The sequence below is a fragment of the Epinephelus moara genome, chromosome 14, assembly GCF_006386435.1.
Source record: "Epinephelus moara isolate mb chromosome 14, YSFRI_EMoa_1.0, whole genome shotgun sequence".
Lineage (NCBI taxonomy): Eukaryota > Metazoa > Chordata > Actinopteri > Perciformes > Serranidae > Epinephelus > Epinephelus moara.
Window position 1 is genome coordinate 10,085,247 of NC_065519.1, and position 20,669 is coordinate 10,105,915.

At 39.9% G+C, this 20,669-nt stretch overlaps 2 protein-coding genes across 5 annotated transcripts; one reads left to right on the plus strand and one right to left on the minus strand.

Moving 5' to 3' along the window:
- Positions 1-1,157: 1,157 nt before the first annotated feature.
- Positions 1,158-6,411, plus strand: ankar (ankyrin and armadillo repeat containing). Its single transcript, XM_050062194.1, has 13 exons — positions 1,158-1,375; positions 1,660-1,779; positions 2,452-2,571; positions 3,113-3,232; positions 3,595-3,714; positions 3,835-4,043; positions 4,138-4,183; positions 4,259-4,392; positions 4,597-4,728; positions 4,848-4,962; positions 5,412-5,546; positions 5,979-6,104; positions 6,267-6,411. The coding sequence occupies exons 1-13, from the start codon at positions 1,174-1,176 to the stop codon at positions 6,398-6,400; spliced, it is 1,713 nt and encodes a 570-aa protein (XP_049918151.1). The 5' UTR covers positions 1,158-1,173; the 3' UTR covers positions 6,401-6,411.
- Positions 6,412-7,302: 891 nt separating this feature from the next.
- On the minus strand, positions 7,303-16,314 carry map7a (microtubule-associated protein 7a). 4 transcript variants are annotated; one of them, XM_050062192.1, is made up of 15 exons: positions 15,806-16,314; positions 15,009-15,116; positions 13,116-13,190; positions 12,854-13,017; positions 12,644-12,743; positions 12,353-12,469; positions 11,452-11,612; positions 10,857-10,975; positions 10,511-10,749; positions 10,243-10,420; positions 10,001-10,169; positions 9,754-9,858; positions 9,559-9,609; positions 9,193-9,421; positions 7,303-7,441 (listed from the first exon to the last, which is right to left on the minus strand). In XM_050062192.1, exons 1-15 carry the CDS (start codon positions 15,930-15,932, stop codon positions 7,431-7,433), a joined length of 1,953 nt encoding a protein of 650 aa, XP_049918149.1. In that variant the 5' UTR covers positions 15,933-16,314; the 3' UTR covers positions 7,303-7,430. The 4 variants fall into 4 exon arrangements, with proteins under 4 accessions (XP_049918149.1, XP_049918147.1, XP_049918146.1 ...); XM_050062190.1 differs by lacking the exon at positions 7,303-7,441 and adding an exon at positions 7,705-7,831 and having other exon boundaries at positions 11,452-11,588; XM_050062189.1 differs by lacking the exon at positions 7,303-7,441 and adding an exon at positions 7,705-7,831.
- Between the last annotated feature and the right edge of the window lie 4,355 nt (positions 16,315-20,669).

A 20,669-nucleotide genomic window follows, 5' to 3' on the forward strand; every position in this document is an offset into this window, starting at 1 on the left:
AAAAGTCTCTCAAGCGTAACCATGGAAATAAAATATCATTAACTAACCGTGTGAAATGAAATACTACTACTACTACTACTAATAATAAATATTATTGATTTTTACAATTAGAACATAAAAACTCTCCCAAGAGAAACAAAATATATTTAATATATTTATGTGGGGATTGCTGGTTTTTGTCTTTTTGTTGTGAAGTCGCATGTGTTGCTATTTTTTCTATTTTTTATTTGTTGCGTTTTTGTACATCTTTATTATTATAAAGTACAAGATCTTTATTATTATTATTATTATTGTTGTTGTTGTTGTTGTTGTTGTTATTATTGTTGTTATTTTTANGATCTTTATTATTATTATTATTATTATTATTGTTGTTGTTGTTGTTGTTATTATTGTTGTTATTTTTATTAGATTTCGTAAAATCCATCTTTACCCACATATCAACATAATCATATATTTATTTGTTTTATAATTTTTTTATATTCATTTATCACTTTCTTTGGTTAATAATAATAATAAAAGATATAATACAATTATATATATATACTATAGAGGAGGCTACAACCCTTTGCAACAAAGAAACAGAGAAAAATAAATAAATGAATACAATAAAAAAAATTATAAAACATTAAGATATATGATTAAGATGTGGGTAAAGATGGATTTTACAAAACATAAATATATAAATATTATTTAAAATAAAAAGTATTTTTTTCATTTTGTAAAATCTATCTTACTCACATATTAAACTAAGCATATATATATATATATATATGTGTTATAATTGTTTGTAATATTTATTGATTTATTTTTCGCACTTTCTCTGTTGCTATGGGCTACAGCCTCCTCTACAGTATGTAATAATAATAATAATAATAATAATAATAATAATACAACTATACGTACTATAGAGGAGGCTGCAACCCATAGCAACAAAGAAAGAGTGAAAAATAAATAAATGAACATAACAAAAATGATAAAATATATAAATATATGAGTTAATATGTACGTAAAGACTGATTTTGCTTGTGATTTTGCTTGTGAATAGGAGTTGTGTAAAGGGTCGAAACAATGAAATACTTTTCCGTACAGTCACGTGACACCCCAGTAGGCGTGTCTGTGTGCAGGTTGTATGTCTACAGGCAGGTGCCATGCCTCTCTACTAAAGATGGAGTCATGGCTTCTACCTTTTGTGAAGACTGCTCCCGACTGCTCAAAGAATTTGTTGTTCATCTGAGGAACTTCTGCAGAGAATTTTGGCAGGAAATAAGAGACATTTTCAGGGAGCTGTCTCAGTGCACGTGCTTCAGGACTACACCTGAGAGGAGTTTCCTGAGGAGGACGACTCAAGAGCTGTCCTCTTTACACCTGCTGTATGGTAGGAACATTGTAGTCGTTTATTTTCTTTGTTGTAGACAGCTTTGTGTGGAGAGCAAACACACCTGTGCAGACCTAATCTGTCTTTTTTATTTGTGAGGCAAAGTGTACCCAGTGGATATAGATCTTTGAACAGTGTATTTGTAACTTGAGGAAATAGATTTTGTTCCTTTTTTGTCATAAAAGTGACTAATAAAACCTTTGTGCTTGTTATTTACACAAATCATGTACAAAATTACCTCTATACCTAAATATTTATCTATGTTAATCTGCTTGTTCTTTCAGATGATGAAACTCAACTACTTAATCAAGAAAGTCTGCAAACACTGAGCAGACTTGCAGCCTCAGAGAACACTGATCTTCAAATGACTGCTTCCTTGTATTATTTACATCTCAGTCATCACTGTGAGTAAAGAAATCAAGCAGATTTTTATGTTGCTTTACTATCTGCATTATAGCAATGGCTTACAGATCCATGGCACATAAAATGAGACCATTGTTTGCACTTCAGGTTTCTCATATCACTCACTGTAGAGATAAGCTCTGGAACGGGTATGACTGGTATCATGCAAATTTTCAACTGTAATTTTTTTTTTTCAGGGGTTGGCAAGGAACTCCCAACATTTGTGGACTTTGGTGTCATTGTGATGAAAGCATAGATGGGTTTTATTTTGAAATCCAATGTATGATATCCTATAAGTGGAAACTGCAGAAGTAATGGTTCATATGAAGTATTGAAGTATTTCTTGCAGCCCAGTTTCCTCCTTTGTCAGCCCATTGTATTGCACGCAAATATGTGACCATGTGTACTTTGCATTAACGTGGCAGTTTACAGATTCCTGTGTGTACATGGTTGAGGTTGGTAGAAGACAGATATGTCTTTTGGAACTTGAATTCAAAACCAACCACACTAGTCACATACGTTTGGCTTAGCAAGTGAGACTCACCGCTAATCGATACTGTGTTCTTGGCTATTATAAAAATACTTTGGGCACCAAAACATTTAGCTGGTTTAACTAAAATTCTACTTTATTTGTCTTTTCCCTATTTTGCTCTATATGTAATTGTGTGTTTCAGTGAAATCCCCTCTACCAGATGCCTTCATGGAGCCAGTAATGGCCTTACTTCTATCAGCAGACCTAGATGTGCAGAAGACTATCTCACTCTCGTTGGTCAATCTGTTAGTCAAGGACAATGGTAAGCGATAACAATTACAAGATATTTAAAGTATTGTCTTTTGTTGATTCATAATCCTCAAAGGAATATTTCACACACAAAATGACCTTTTGCATGTCAAATAGTTATCCTGTGTAACCTTACATTTTTGAGGAAAACTTTTTTTTCCTGCATGCCTTTACTGAAAAAAGCGAAAATATTGATTAATTGATTGACTGGGGACCACGTTTAACAACACCAAAACTATATCAACACATCTGCTGAAAACGCTCAAACAACTTGTGCTGTATAATCTCCTGTATACAGTCGTATGGTCAGTACTTCCCAAAAGCATGCAACAAAACTTAGTATTGGATTCTGGCTTTGAGGGGAGCATAGATAGGTTTCACTTTATGTTAGAGGTTGGATATACAAATGGTCATTTCTGGGGTTGAAGTATTTCTTTAAACTCTCCTCTTCATTCAAGTTGTTTTAATTGTTAAAAAATAATGCATCACAGCTTTCACCTGAAATTTATGTGAATCAGATGGTCTTAAATACTGTCTATGAAATCTGATTTCAGTATGCAAAGAGTTGGTGATTGAAATGGGGATGCTGGTGCCCATACTGGAGTTGTTCCAGTCTGGTGATGCTGCTGCTCAGTGTCACTCATGTGCCTGCGTCGCCATGTTGGCCTCCTCAGGTTTGTACAGACTGGGAGGCATCTGTCTTCAATTCTTTAAATTGTTTAATAGTTTTCACGCACATGAGCAGATTGTGAGACAGGGGTGGCTGTGTTCAGAGGTAGAGTGGGTAGTTCATTAATCAAAAGTTCAGTGGTTTGATCCCTCGCTCCTTCCATCTGCATATAGAGATGTCAGAAAGGTGAAACAGAAAAAGGTGCTTCATAAAATGCCTCTCTCTGCATCATCAGTATTTTAGTCTTATTCATCCTGGCTCACCCACAATGTTTACATGTGTATGACTGCAGAGAAACAGCATGCAGTTGTAGCTCTGTCTGTACCAGCTGAGCATATGTGGAGATTTTTCTTTCTTTTCATACAGAATCAAACAGAGAGGCCATCATGGCGGATGGAATCATACCGCTGTTGGCTTTAGCAAAATCCTATGACCCACAGGTGCAACAGAACGCCACTTGGGCTCTGTTACATCTCACACAGTCAGGTAGGATCATTTTCTCTAAATCTCAGAAGGCTAAGTCTAAAGCTGCTATGGTCATGTTCTTTTGAGTGTTACTTTGTATGAATTTAAAATGGAAACCAGCACATCTTCCTCTTTTTCCAGATTGGTCAACAAGGATCTTATGTCAGGCAGGAGCCATTCCTGTCCTGGTACTCCTGCTGCAGTCCTCAGATTCAGAGGTTCAGTTTCACAGCTGCACTTCTCTGTGCAACATCGCTGCCGTCCAGGAGCATCATCCAAAGTTGCTCAACATCGGGGGTCATTTTTTGTTAAAGTCACTTCTGACTCTTGTGTCTTCTCCTGTGCAAAAGGTAAGTGTGAACTTTAGAGGCTGATAGATGACTTAAATTAGAAGGTATATCAGCAGCAATGATCAGTAAAAATATTTTTTATTCCTCTTTTCAGAATTCAGCCCAAGCATGTAGATGCCTTAAAATGCTCTCAAAGAACGGTAGTTATAAATAGTAAAGCCAGAGATTGATATCATCACCAAAGCAGACGCTGTTTGACATTTATTTGTGTCCAGTTCTGATCCAGGAGCAGCTGGTGGAGCTCGACTGTGTGTTGCCTCTGAAGGCGCTGCTAAAAACGTCGTCTCCTGTGTGGACAGAGTCAGCCATAACACTCCTGTCTACACTGTCTGCACACCCACCAAACAATGTATGATATCCTACACAGCAGCATCATAATAATGAAGTCGGTAACTATTTGTGATATGTTACCGCTGTTGAAAATAATTTATTAATCTACTATGATACTCCTTTTCGCTTCCTTGAATTTGAAATCAGTTGATGTCAAAGTCATTCGAGGCAACTGTTCTGTTTAAATCCTAACACTGATAATACTTCTGTGGTTTTATTCCAGGATGTCCTGGTGAGTGAAGGTCTGTTGGATGACGTCGGTCAGCTGCTTCATCATCACACATCCAGCTCTGTTATAGTCACACACAGCTGCAAGATAATCACTGACCTGTGTAGCTCCAGTCTGGGTCAGCAGGTACACCAAGACTATGATCCATAGTTTCATGTCACATGTCTGTGAGTACATGATTTGTTTGTGCACGGTGCCTGAGATTGACTCTAAAGGTCGTGTTGAATCCCGTCATTGTTATCTAGGCTGTGATGGAAAGTCTGTGTTTATCGGGACTCCTAGGGGCTCTTCTGTCTCGGTCTCTGTCAGATGACACCTTGCTGCATGTGACATCGTGTTTACATCACCTGGTGAGCTGGGGTGAGTGACATGGATTGATATATCAATTCAATGACCAACAATCCAGTATTATCAATACACCCTTATTTTGAAATTCCATTGGCACGTCTGTGTCACCATTTTCATCCAAGTGCTACTCCTTCCTAAACATTTAAGCAGTGCTAGGAGCCTAGCAACAGGCAGTTAATGGTGAGCAGCCAATAAAAAGACATTGAAGATATTATCGTTTTACATTGATTGCAGGCCCCTGAATCGAATCGAATCGAAACCGTGGCAGACTTTGCGATATCAGCAAATGTTGTATTGCTGTCCAAAGAATCGATATAATATCATATCATGATAAAACTTGTGATTTACACACCTAATGGACATAAAGTAATATTTCTCTATTCCGTTTTGAATTTTTGCTTTAGAATATAACTTTTCTGTGACTAATTTTCATAATCCTTCACAATTTTTCTCCATTTCAGATCCACTTAAGTCTAAACTGTCTGTGACAATAACATCAGAGCAAGTTTCAAGACTTGTGAGGCTGTCGGGACAAATGCAAACTCCTCAGCTGACATACAACAGTGCTGCTATCATCAGCAAACTAGAAATGACTGGTAAGGTTATGTACAAGTATTACTGGCTAATAGGAAATGTTAAAGGTTAATATGCCATTCTGGAGAAAGATTTCATCTCCCAAGGTGGTCTGAGTTCTCTTGGAGTGTTCACATATGTGCAAAAAATGCTGAGTCACTGCTTTGAGTCCATTTAGAGGGCTGAAAAGGACCAAGTGTCAAAACACCCTTACGTAGGTACCATTGTACCAACCACTCCCCTATGTGACCCATAACTGTTTCCCAAAATGGGTTAACCAGTTTACATTCCCAGATTGCATGTAGAAATCCTGTTTATGTCTGACATTTCAACATAAATTATTAGCCAGTAGACCAATCCTGTAGCATACTGCAACTTTAAATAATCAGTTTGATTTCATATTCTGCATATTAAATTTTGTCATATCCTGTGTGTTTTCATACTGTTCACTGTAGGAGAAATGGCCCAGTTGCTGAGACCTCACTACATTACCATGTCCGAGTACCTGTTGGTGTTTCTCACAAAGAAAGATGTGAAATTCCAGCAGCTTGGCATAGTTACAGTATTCAACCTCAAGAAAGGTTTGTATTTGTTCTACATCTACTTATTAAGCATCTGAGGGCACTGCAGCCATTTAAATGATATCATCATACTAGATGTCCCTTTGCAAATTCAAAACAATCAGGCGCTGCAGTTCAGTTGTTCTTAGCCAGCTCTTTGCTCTGTGCTGTCGTCATCTGCAGATGGAGAGTTTTCCTCTCTGCTGGCTAACAGTGAGCTGGAGGCTCAGCTCTGGAAGGTGCATGCACAAACAGAGGAAACCAGACGGCTGCTGGAAATGATTCAGCCCCTTTCTCCATCTTCTGTTCACCCTTGACTTTTTCAGCAACCACACTGAGAGATGAGTACAGTGTAAGAGCTGTACGAGGTGTTTACATTCATGCACTATATGGACAATCTGCATTTTATGTTATGTTTTAATGTGTTTTTTATTTCAATGTTTTTATGTTTACAGTCAGTAAGTGAAAAACAAGGCAGAGATGTGGCATAGTATCAACTTTAATGAAATATGGCATATATTTCCACTTTTTAACAGGTTAACAAGTGATAGTTATAAGCAATACTTACTATAAGATCAAATATTGATGATCAGATACATTTGTTTTATATGCTTTTATCATAATAAACCTCCACACCTCAAACTTTGCTTTGTAAAGTGATTGCGCGATATCAAATAAAGCAACTGTCAGTGCAATAAAGGCTTTGTGCATTGTATTCTCTAAAACAACACTCACAAAACTGAAGCAAAGTCTTTGGAAACTAAGTTCCTTAGCAGCTTTGAAATATGTGATTGCTATACTTCACAAAATCAAAAGGTAAGACAGGAAGTTATGCAGGAAGTGAACTTTCACCAACAACCTAAACTCTTGTGTTCTTAGCGCAAACAGCCACTCGATCTATTCTAATCCCACAGTGACAAAACTGAGGAAGGAAAAGTGCTTGGATTGCAAGAAATATCAGGAATAAGCAAAAAGCATATGGCTAACATATGTCGCAATTGTTAGAATGGCTATTCCTAGTATTTCACACAGAGGCAACACTCGCCAGCAAACTATCATTACCACTGTCTACATCTACGAATTTTTGGATAGTCATTATTAGTTCAGAGACCTGCTGTACTGAAGAAAGTAATAAATAACTTGCCCAATATTTGTGCCACAGGGTTACACGCAGAAAAGTGACCAAATGCTGACGTCCTCAGTGAGAGAGGCAAGGCTGTAATCTTACATGCTCTTTCAAGGTGCCGAAGGGCAGCAAAATGGCTGTACTGCAGTCGTTCCTGTGGTTCACAGAGAAATCACAGCTCTCCAACAAAGTCTTTGAACGTCTGCCCACTTTGTCGGAGCTCAGATGACCTCTGAAAAAGGGAAGAGGAATAGGGAGACAAAGAAAAAGACACAAGCTTAAGTAAGTACAACATTTTTGATGCATTATAGATTTTTTGTTAAGGGATACTGTATAAACAGGAAAAGGTGTGATGGCGTATCGGGGCTAGATTAAAAAAAATACAGAGCTGGGGAAGGGGGTAATAGTCCAAGAAAAAATAAATCAGGATTTCCAGGATAAAAGTCATGATATTCTGTGTAAGATTTAAGTCACAAATTCAGGAGAAAAATACCTTCACTTCTTTCTACCAGAAAATCAGGTGACATAATATGAAGAGCATCAAAGTCAACATAGGGAGGAAGATGTGGTGGATGAACGAGTCAAGCACAGGACTTTGATCCAGGAGACTGGGGTTTGTGTCCTGTGTGCATAAGTGTAGATTTCGAGTGATCCTCCTGGTGCATGGAAATTCCCCAGAATGCAGAAAATTCAGTGTGTTTGATGCTCAAAATGTTCTCACCTACAAACCCCAAAACCACCGTTTCAAGTGTCCCCTCCAATGTTGAAATGAATCCTATGCCCCTGACTTAATCATTTCAGTTTTAAGAATGTATGAAGCTGCTAAATGCACACTGTGTACATACATTTGGCAGAACAGCTAACCAGGCCCTTTCGTATTAAAGTCATATTTCAAGGTTGTTAGGATGCCCAGGAAGGATGTCCCAAATGTATTTTTTCCCCTAGGATGGCGAAAGCATAGCCCGCCCTACTCTGCCGTACCCTGCCTCTGATTGGCCTTTTCTAACCATATCTAATCTCACTCGTTATGCCTAAACCTAACCAATCCATCCAAAAAAGGCAAAGAGTACTCGCCAGTCTGAAAGTAGGGTGAGTCATGCCTTTGCCATCCTAGGGGAAAAAAACATTAAATTATTTAACATCTCAGTGTTTGCTGGGATTCCGTTTGGTTTACCAGTGGCGGTTCCTTGATTTAAAAATAAAAAAAAGATACTATTTTCCGTTATTTTTTCTCATGAATTTATGACTTTATAATCTCAGAGAATATTGAAGTTTTTTTCTTGTAAATATATGACTTTGGTCTCAGCATATTTCCCCTCTCCCCTTTTTTATTTACCTACAATGGCCCTAATATGATGTCATAAAAAGGAGAGGCTGTCTGTACACTGATGAAGACCTTTTTTGTTTTGAACATGGTCAGGTATTGCATGACAGAGATCTTACAGGACAAAATGTAGCATTAATAATATCTCACAAGCTTGCAAACACAAGTGTGTGGACAGCTTATTTTTTTCCTTTGTCGCTGTGTTTCTCTTGCACCTGTACCCACCTGAGGTTGGAGGTGCACACTATCCACCTTTTGTGAATGAAAACTGTACATACGGACTGCCAGGGTAGGAAACTTTGTCAAGCACCAACCTACATTACTATTGGACATCAAAATTCACCAGCACCTAACCAGCTTGGTATGATTTTACAGTTTCTAGGCTGCCTGCACTGCTCACAAGCTGAATGACTGATGACTGACTGATTGTGTGGTGTGGAAACACTGCCATGCCTCTTCAAAGCTGATTTGGAACAAACATCACAGATGTTTGAGCATGTCAGTGATTTTCAAGGTCCATTATGTGCCTGACATCCAAAGAGTCACAAGCCAGAGTCAAAGGTTTTCAGAATCTGGCTGCTGGTTGGTGTTAATTTATCACCCTAAGCACTGAAGCATACTAACTATACTATACTAAGTGATCAGCTGGTTCATCATACCTGCTCGTTGGTGGGTCTGGATTTCCTCCAGGCCTGTGAGAGTCCTGAGGGACCTGCGCTCTTTGAAGGCCACAACAGGCACCACGTCCTCCTCATTGTTCAGCCCCAGCTGTGAGGTCTTCGTCACCACTGGAAGCTTGACAGCGTCTTCTATGGTGCCGTTGTGCACAGGCTGTGTGTTTTCCTTTGGTTGGGCTTCATTTGGCAAAATCCTCACTGGTGCAGATTTCTGTGTTAAAAGGGATTAACCACTGTGGTGAAGGAGAAGCTTTCAGAAGAGCTGGATAGTTATTAGTGTCTCCTGGATGTGCATCATGGGAGCCCAGGGGCGATGTACTTTTACAAAAACTGAACAGTAAATCTCACCGTATCTGGAGAATCTGTCCTCCTGGTTCTCCGCATGATCTCCTCAAGTCGCTGGAAAAGAAAACAGCTTTTATTAAAACGCTGTCCTGGTAGGCTTTGTGGAAACATTCAGTCTCTTTAATGAGACAGAACTTTTCATATTATTCATTTTGTGGACAAACTTTTTTAAATATTAAAGACTGTCAAACTTTTCACCTTCTTTCTTGCTTGGCGTGCAGCCTCCTCTTTCTGTGCGAGCAGTTCTCGCTCTTGTTTCATCTGCTCTGCTTTTGCCATCTCTCTGGCTTGTTCCTCCTCTCTCTGTATACAGTGCAAGACAAAAAATGGGAAAAAAGTGACTGTATATTAAAAGTTAATGAGTAAACAAACACAAAAAGCATAAAAAAGGACACCTGTAGGTGCAAATGTGGCTCCCTCATGCAGGAATGTTTGCATCCCCCACCTGTTTCAGCAGAAGGGCAGCCTCTCTCATAGCCTGGGCTCTTTCTTCCTCAGCTCGTCTCTGCTCCTCCTCCTCCCTTTTCATCTTCTCCTCTATGAGACGCTGAGCCTCGGCCTGCTGTCGTGCTCGCTCCTCTGCCCTCTTGCGCTCCAGGTCTTCACGACTCCGCCTGGACACAAAGTCATAAATTTGTATCCAATAATCACATGTTGTAATACAACAGCCTCGGAGGTGCTTCTTACCTTTCAGCCTCCTCTCTTTGCAGGCGCTCCTGCTCCTCTCTCTCCCGTTGCAGTCGAGCCTCTCTCCTCTTTTCAGCCAGGATACGTGAAGCCTCCTGTGGGTCTGTAGTCCCGCCTGAGGGTCTACACACGACTTCAGGAGGCTGTGGAGCTGGAGGAAGAGGCTTTTGTGGAGGACCTGAAGAGAAATAATCAACTTCAATATCTAAAATCCAGTAAATACCACTTTAAAACCTGTAGTTTTGTTTTAAGTATTTCTCGAGCTTACTGCCGTGTCCTGCTGTTCTGTTTATGGCCACTGTCTCTTCATTGGGCACGTTCACACACGGAGCAGCTGGTGTATTTTCATCCCTCATTTTCTCTCGCTGACCTTCAGCTGATGTCCTGATAGGCCTTGAGTTACCAGGAGAGAGGGCAGAGCTACAAACAGCAACATCTTCCTCAGGGACCGACGGGAGCTCGAGCTGCATCGGGGTCGAATGTCTGCTGATTGATCTTCGAGGGGTCCTTTAAGAGCCAGCACAAGAGAGCAGATGTCCCACTTTGTTTTAGATTACTGTTACTATGTCATAAACCCACAGCGGATGTTTGTGATCATAAACATTTTGACCCACCGTTCAGGTGACGGGGAGGTTGTTCTGCTTTTTGTGACTTTGGCTGGTTTCACACTGTTGGCAGGTGATCTGGGATTTGAGTTCCTCTTATTAGCGTCCTGCTGTCTTGCTGCTTTGATCTAAACCAAAAAGAAGAAAAGTAAATGGTTATTATTATTTATTACATATATCTTCAACCGTGCAATACTCTACTGTCTGCAACACTGTACAATATGCAAAACCGACTTGAAACCCTCTACATTATTGTGCAATTCAACAGTGCAATACCCTCTCATTTAATTCTTACTTACTATACTCTTGCATTTATATTTAGAACACTGTAGTGCGATGCACATCTTTGTACATATTTCTTTTATTAGATAACATATCTCTTTTTTTCTATATATAAGAGTATATTCTCATATATATTGTAGCATAATGCACATTTTTTCTTGGATACTTCTTATTTCTATTTCTTTTTTCTTATAATTTCTCTAAGCCTATATAAAATGTTTCATCCTCTTCCAAAAATCGAACTGTAAAAGTAAACACTGAAAAAAGAGACAGCAGGATGATCCTAAAAATATGTGAGACAAAAAGAAACAGCTAGAATTACCTGTGCCACATTGATGCTTCTGTGCTGGCTGTTGTTGGGACTGGGGGAGGCAGATGGCCTGTGGTGGACTGAACCAGATTGATGCTGGGGTTTGGGAGGGGTGGTGGTGGTGGTGGAATTCATGGAGTGGAATGAAACTGCACGGCGACAAATATGGACAACTGTGTGACAACAGTGATTTGTGCCATAATTATGAGAAATTGGAGGAAATATGCACAAATGATAGAATCAGTGGTGGAATTGTGAAGCAGTGCGTAAAACAGAGAGGAAAATGAGCAGTTGGTTAGTCGTAATAGTGTCTGACGAATGCATTACAAACAATTAGAATTGCGTTGCTATTATGTTAAAGGAGCAGTGCGTAGGGTTTAGTGGCATCTAGCGGTGAGGGTTGCAAATTGCGGCCAGCTGAAACCTCGCCTGTGTGCCAATCGTGAACTCCTGGTTAGAATCCCTACAGTGTTAATTGTTCAGGAGGTTTTTACGGGGAGCCAAATTATCCGTAGAGGTCTCTTCCTCTCCAAAACAAACGAACCAGGTGATTAAAACCTATAAAAACACTGAATAGAGCAGTTTCATGGTAAAAATCAGTGTTTCCCTGATGCTATTTGGCTCATCATGGAGGGGCTGCTGACTGAAACACAAAAAAGGGAATGACCCTGTCTAGAGCCGGTGTTTAGTTTGTCCTAGTTAGTTAGTTTGGGATGGCGTTGCAACATGGTGGACTCCATGGATGAGAATCTGCTCCCTATGTCATTCTTAGACAATTCTTACTTTCAGGTGATTATACACTAAAGAAAACATACTTAATATATTATATTCCATCTCAGCCAATATATCCCCCTAAATCCTGTGTACTGCTCCTTTAAAGCAGGGTGCTTTCTGTTATCATGGCGGTGAGTACCTTCTTCTCCTGACTGACAGCCAGCACTCTTGCTCCTGGCCAGATAAGAGCATGTAGGCGTAAGCAGGCGACTGACCAAGTTCTTCTCCCATGTTGTCAGAGGCAAGCGACGTGGAACTAGCGTATTGATCGGTGTAAAGTTTCAAGTGCAGCAACAACAAAAAGATAAGGCACTCCAAGAATTGTTGTGTTAAAATACAGAGAACAGATACTGTTAAGTGTGGTGTTATGAGTTTAGAAAGATTATGTTAAAAGAGAGGAAAAGCAGACAGCACATTTGTTTCTACTTACCGTTCTTGTTGAGCTTCCTTCCTCTGGAGTTTTGATTGAGGCTCTGCTGGGCCTTCTGGCTCTTCTCCACTGTCCTACGCACTGCAGATTCATATCGCTCCTTTAATTCAGGAAAACAAGTTCAGTGTTTGTTACTCACCACAGAGCTGCCTGAGAAAGCGTCAGCCTCACTAAAAATAAAAGTTTTTGATTTCCAGCATCACAACTCACTTTCTCCTCCCTCAGTCTCTGCCTGCGCTTCTCTTCCACCGCAACGCGCTTCCTCTCCTGTCTGAGCCTCTGGTCCAGGAGTTTCTTCTTGCGCTCCTGCAGTTGTTGTTCATAGTATCGCCTGGCTCTCTGCTCCCGCTCCAACCTGCTCTGCTCCCGAGAGGCTGAGGAAAAAATAAGTGAACCAGTATAAATAGATTACTCGGTTATGTGTGTTAATCTCATCAGAAATCGAGGACAATGCATTAACAGCGTCACATACCAAGTAACCTCTGGTGCTCCTCTCTTCTTTCCCGTGCTGCTTTCAGCCTCTCATCAACGTTTTGTCCACCAGCCACTAGAACGCCAAAATAATACTGTTGTTTGATGCCATAAATTACATGAATATACAATTAGTCAGAGGTATGGACTAGGGCTGCAGGTAATGATTATTTTATTTGTTGAATAATCTGTCGATCATTTTCTGGATTAATAGATTAGTTGTTCAGTCTATAAAATGTCACAGAAACATCAGTCAGTGTTTCCCAAAGCCCAAAAACATGTCTCGTTTTGTCCACAACCCAAAGATAATTTGTTTACTGTCACAGTGGAGCAAAGAAACCAGAAACTTTTCACATTTAAGAAGCTGGAATCAGAGAATTACTCAAAGCGATTATTTGATTATCAAATTAGTTACTTTAATAGTTGACAACTAACTAATCAATCTTCACAGCTCAAGTCTGGATTCAACTTACATGACTTGGACTTGAGCCAGACTTGATTTAGAAATTTGATGACTTTAGACTCATGACTTCAGTCTGACTTGAGCCTTTTAATATGAAAAAACTTGATACCTCCCCCCAAGCACAAAGATTAAATTGTGTTATTAAAAATGTGTGACAGGAATCAATTAATTTCCCCTCATTTCCTGAATCAACTAACAATAACTCTGTTCATCCCCAGCAAAATTTAATTTACCAGATCTACTAAGTTTGAACATGTTTCAATGCCTCGTTTCAAGTTACAGGAGAGAACCTTTAAGTACTAATGTTACGTAACTGAGTGCCAGTTGGAAAAAATGATATCAAAGATAAATACGTCAGCGTACAAAAGCTATGCCATGGTCAACAAAAAACAGACTACTGTAAGTCTTAAGTCTTTGCATTTAAGTCCCGAGTCAAGTCCCAAGTCCTAAACTTTGAGTTATGAGCCCTAAACAAGTCATAATGCACTCTCCACCAAATGTAATGTCATTTTAACAATAGAGTAATAATATATTAAATTTACAAAAATAACAAATGCTCTGTAATTCTTTGTAATCTTGCATGTTTTGTATATGGAGGCATGGTGATGCCGTGGTTAGCATAGTCGCCTCACACCAAGAGGGTTTCTGGTTCAAACCTAGGCTGGGGGATTCGAACTTTGAACCCAGAGTTTGCATGTTCTCCCTGTGTCAGCGTGGGTTTTCTCCGAGTACTCCAGCTTCCTCCCACAGTCCAAAGACATGCAGGTTAACTGGTGACTCTAAATTGTCCATAGGTGTGAATGTGAGTGTGAATGGTCGTCTGTCTCTATGTGTCAGCCCTGCGATAGACCACTGCTTAGTGTTTGTACGTGAACAAAATTATCTTTGGTATCATTTTTTCCAATTGGCACTCAGTAACATAAAGTCAGCTCTTCATGGTTCTCTTCTACAACTTCACTGGATGCTGTTGATTTGTTTCAAACTAGGTGGATCAGGGGAATTAAGTGCTGACTTGCTCGGAATGATTAGTGTTAATATTTTTTTTAATCTTGATTGTCTTGGTGGAAGGTATTCAGCGGCCCCTTTCCCAAGTCAAAAGGCTCAGGTCCAAGTGAAGTTACAAGCCACTGATGATAATGTCCAAGACGAGGTGCAAGTTGTTTTTGATTTTGTCAAGTCGAGTCTAAAGTTATCAAATTTGTGACTCAAGTGTGACTCGAGCCCAAATCACATGACTCGAGCCAGACCCAAGACTTACTTGTGCCTTGCAAAACAATGACTCGGTCCCACCTCCGCTATTAGTTATATTAAACATTAAACAAAGATGAAGGCAGTGTGTAATAGTAAGTCACGCTAACTGAGTAATTATCCAAAATCCTAATACTGTGACAGCTGCCTGATAAGAGGATGAATGTGAGCGCTGTATCAAACCTGCAGTGGGCCGTGGTGAAGTGGCTGTGGTGCAGATTTGGGCAGGCTTGTTGACAGAGCAGGCTGTTTTCTTTGCCTGTGAATTTGGTTTGACGTTACCACGATTGTCTAAAAGTGAGGAAAAAAGAAACAGCATGTTATTCTGTAAACAAAACAGCAATACCTCCGACCTCTTACAGGTTTAATTTTTCATAATCTGACAATATTCCTTTGATGTTTTGGATTTCCAACTATCTGTAAATGCATCTTTTAGTCCAGCAGATGATGTGAAGGAGCTCTTACGTGTATATACGTAACAAATTGGCCTGAAAAATCAGTCCCAAATAGTGGCTATTGTGGACCAGGATGGCCTTAGGGTCAGCTTGCAAATGAAAGAGCCATTATAAACTGCCTGCGTTTAAAAGGCGAAGAGAGCATGCTAGCACCTGATCAGTCCTCATGGATATGACTAAAACAAACAATGAAAAGGTCAACACTGATGAGCATTCTGTATAGATTCACAAGGGGGGAAAAATCACATGGATGTATTCATTTAGGGTTAAATAACATCAGGATGATTGGTCTATGTATATTATGTCCACAGATGCACCCTGATGTTCTTATATTTACAACCACTTTCAGTCACAGAATGATAAATGACTTCAAAAATGTACAATATATATATTCTATTCATGCGTCATCACTATGATCAGATGATCCTGTGTTTGAGATCTAGAGTCATTCTGGCTTTGCTTCAAGGTAAGGCTTGTTTCAGTCCAAAATCCATCCTAAACAAATAAACAGTAAACGCCACTAACCTCCTGTTCTTTCATATCCATTCTTCTTCCTCTGGCTCTCGATGGTACGTGTAGAAAGTGGTCCCTGTGATGGAGGGATGCCACTGTGTTTCTTCTGTACAGCCATGCTAGGTTTTGAGCCTGGCATACCAACGCTCTCACACTAAAACCCCCCTCCTTTCTCTCCTCCTCCTCCTCCTCTTTTGAATTTCTATTTCAAGATGCCTTCGGGTCCTCGCTTTCCAAGTGCGCCGTGCAGAGAACTGCCCTCTGCATCAGCTGCTTGTTCATCTGTGCCTCGCAAATGGAGAGAAGAGCATGAAAACAAAGCATCCAGTTATTCCTCTGTCCAGAGATAAATTAAAGGTTATCCACAGATTTGCCCCTGTCTCCTTTAAGGCTGTGGAAAGTCTGGAGAGATTCTGATCCTCAATGAGTCTCGTCTATAAAAAGGCTACTCCCCCTTTAAAGATCTCACCCTTGTGAGCTGCTCTGCTTTACTTTCACATAATATAGCTGTGTCACTTTAATTCCCCCACCACACTGCCTGCCTGCCTGTCAGATGGATGTGGCCAAAGGGATGCAGCGTTTCCTGGAGACAGAGAGAAAAATGGAGGCAAAGCTGAGAGCCTGTCCTCATGAATAATTGTCATGACAACCATGGTATAATATTCAGTGACATACTGTATGTTGCTTGGACATTAACTCGCTCTGATGGAGACAGTGGTCTCAATGGGCAAGGCAAAAACTGAAAGCTTTTTTTTTTTACCCATAATTCCTCCTTGATGAATAAAATGGTATGAACACTAGATGGAGGTATTTCTTTCTAGAGAACAAGCTGAAGTCAGCCTAGCCTTTAAATGGCTTCAGCTGCAATCACAAGTCCACTTCTTTAACACAAATCTGATGATTTTATTCAGAGCCAATTGAGCAAAGCCCCCTTAAATTTAAGCAATTCAAAAATTAAAATCTTTTTATTCCCACATGTAATTTCTTTGACTGGTCTGATGTCAACCACATAGCCACATTAAGTCGTAGCAGTTCTGTATTTTGACCAAAATATCCAGCCAGCAGTCAATATGGTGCACCCTAACATTATAAAATCAGCAGTGTTGGGGAGGTTAATTTTAAAATGTGTTAGGTTCAAGATGACTAATTAGTTACCTTGTTAAAAATGAAAAATTCATTATGTTGCTTTGTTTTTAATCAAATTGAAATGTCACTTCATAATGTGTTTCTTTTGCACTTTGTCTCAATGTTTTTGATGTGTTGTGTAGAGCACTTTGCATTGCCTTGTTGCTGAAATGAGCTATAAAATTCTTCTTGCTATCTGAGAGTAGTCTTGAGCTTTTACAGTTTTATCAATGGCAATGTATTTCCCCCCTGTCACTGGATGTTCACTTTCATGCTCAATAAATTCTCAATTAAATCTTTCAAGTAAAGTTAGCTTGTGTTTGAAGGGGCCCTACGCTCCAACATTCGACCTGTTGTGGATACGATGTGAGTCTGCAGTGCTGTTGACACGTTCCCCCTGAGAGTCTCAGTTTGAGTCTGTGTGAGTAGAATGCTGTGTGAGGGAGATTTCACTACCTGCAGGGGTGTCCACGGTCTCATGGGCTTGACTAAGCTGGTCCACATCGTTAAGAGCGATTAGAGCTGGAGAGTTTACTTGTGCCAGCAGACGGGTACATAATGCTGGTCTGTGTTGCTGCTTCCCGTCTCCCCAGAGGGGCCTGCTGCTGTCCAATGAATTGGGCTTGTATTTCTGGCCGATTTGTCACCCCTCTCCAAAATCTTTGTTGTGTGCAGGTTCTGTGTGGCCTGGGGTTGCAGAGGTGGCTGCAGAGAGCTGTGCCTGGATCAGCTACTGACAAGCTTTGTTGAGCTGTTGCCTGAGAACAAGGATGGTGCTCTGCATGTCCTCCACCTTCCAACTGAATGATGAAATAATTCAGCTATGCAGAAAAGCACTGACCACAACAAAAATACGATTAGACATATGGTGGAACAAGTATAGCTGCATGTAAAGACACACATGAACAAGGCTTGAACATGTTATGAAACTAAACTGTTCAGAAGCCTGTTATTGTCCTGCATTTCCTCTGCAGAGCCACTTCAGCCTTGTCCTTAAAAGAAGATCACTGCTAGCCGAAAAAAGCAATTATTATAGTCAAATTACTGGCAACGTTCAGACTTTACCACCAAGTAAAAAGCACATGGAGGAAGACGTGTGTGACATTTAATTAAACCACGTGTTTAATATGAGGCATGGAAAACTGCTTGAACTCACATGTTGTTTTAAAGGATCCATTCTTCTCAGTCAGTCGGAACATTAGATGGAAAAAAAACCCTGGTCTTAGCTTTCCTTGAGGCACTGTTTAAAAAAACACATGTTCATGATAACTTAAGTGAGAGGTGTGAAATGTGACAAATATGTATGTTTGTTTTTTATGATATTTTTTAGTGGCAAACACAAGTTTATGATACTTAGGTGTTTGTTCAGCAAGATAATTTTCACAGATTAACAGATTATGATATTTAAAGCGTAAATGCAATCCCTAGAAGTAAAAAACTAACATTAGGCAATAAACAAAATATACTATAATCACATGACTTAAACATCACCACCACAACAGGCTGTAAAGTCATGTTCAGTGTGATGATGTTCTGTTGTCTCAATAAGCTACTTGTTCGCAATCACCTTTTTAAAGACACATAAGAGCTTCAAATTCACAAGTGGTGTATTTACTGATGCATTATATGGTATAGAACACAGCTGGAAATTCTCTTAAGCATGTATCAATTCTGGCATCCAATATAAAATCTATTTAAATACACCCATTGACTTCAGAACCATGCTAAAATGCTAACTCGTTCCTTTAGCATTCTATAGACAATACTGTGTTCTCATTTTAGTCGTTACATCCTCATTCCTACCTTGTGTGTGCTTAAACTGATATTTACAATAAAAAAGTTGGTTCAATGCCATGTGAGCTGGTTACAATGAGGGGGCCCCCCAAACCAAATTCTGTTCAGAGCCCCTAATCGTCTGGGGCCGGCCCTGCGCATGCGCGTGGGATTGCTGACGATGACCGTTCAACGTACGTCAGTTGAAATTAGCTAGCTAATTAAGCTAACTGCTAAGCTATACAACGTACTGCTTATCTTATTTTTAGAAACTATTGGCAAAAGTTTAACCATTTTAAATATGTGGCGGTAACCTGAGAAGTTAATTTAGCGTAAGTAGCAGTCATAGCTAGCATTTTAGCCGGCTATAGAGCTAGCTAGCTTAGCTTAGAGTTTAAAAGTAGCCTACCTTTGCACCCGAACAACGTGTGGAAAAAATGTGAGTCATTTTTGGGTTGAACTGGTGAACTAGTGTTACTTAGACCAAATATTCCAGCTACTACAGAAAGGATGTGGCGTCTTTGACCACCAGGTGGTGCTTTGGTTCATTACTGTGGCCTCAACAGGTTGCCCAAACTCAGTGAGTAACTATGTTATCTGCAGTGGGTACACTGTAGAGACTGTATTTTTGCCAGAGGCTGCCCTAGCTCTGTTCAGCAATGCATGAAAGACCTAGGTTACTGAATAAGCACTGTCTAAGGGAGGCTTGTGATGTGTTGAGCAAAGTGTGCCACAAATAGGCTGAACCTTGTCCATGTCAGTAACACAGTGCAAGGTTTTGTTGACATTTTTAAAGCATAGAGTACAAAAAGTAAAGATCAGGACAGCACTCCAGTTTGAGTTTTTAATATTGCCACACAGCATGTTGTTGTTACCTCCTACAACTACATAAAAGCAGCCGCTAATTAACAAAAAAAGTAGCCTATATAGACAAATGGCAAGGTAACAAGAAGGCTGATTTACAGGCAATGTACAGAGACTGGCTAAGCCGATTTAGGAAACACCTGTAATGTGGAAGATGACAGTGTGAGTCCAATGTACTTTACGCAAGGGTCCCAGACTTTATAAAAAGCATCTACTGAGGTGTGAAGCATAGAGAGATAGCCTATGTATTAATTGGGAACACACTGCATTATAAGATTGTGGAGAAATATTAGCATCCATTTTGTCTTTGAGATCAGGTGTTATATATGTGCGATTTAGATCTGATTTGATTGCAAATAGATATTTCCATAGCATGGATCCACACTTGCTGCCATTTCAGGTCGTCGATAGTGATGCCCAAGTCTCTTTCCCAGGCTTGCTTAGTAGCTTGGGAAGTTAAAAATAAGTTGGAATTTAGGGCTCTATAGAGTACACTAATGTGTTACGGTATGGTTTTTAATATTGTCACACAGTATGGTGTGGCAATATTAAAAATTGAGTGCTGTCCTGATCTTTATTGTATCATTACTTGCATTAAGGATCCAGCACCCAGTCTTAAAGGTTTTATTGTGAGTGAGTGTGTTGTGTCTTACTTTTTAAAACATAGATCGCACAAATCAGTCATTCAGATTCTGAGTAATTTATTTTAAGTAACTTCCTGGGGTCACTTGAGGTCAGGTCCTACGTGCTTGCTGCCTAGTATAATGCCCCCCCGACACCAACAATAACAATGCCCTCTGGCTGTGTTTCAGGGATGAGGCTTGCCAAACTCCCCCATCCGAGAATTCGAGAGAAATGTGTCATAAGGATACACTACACCGCTGTCAGGTGGTGTGCCCACAGAGTCACTGGAGCACAAACAAGATGGTGATAACCAGTCTACAACCAACAGCCAAAATAGGGCTTTGGACACTGGACCTACATGGGATAAGATTGCATGGTTGGTATCAAGTCATTCTGTGGTTCACCCTAGACGACTTTGTCAAAGGTGTCAATTTAACGGCTTGGTTGCTTGCTCATGCATATGCATTAGTGTTACCTAAATATTCCTCCA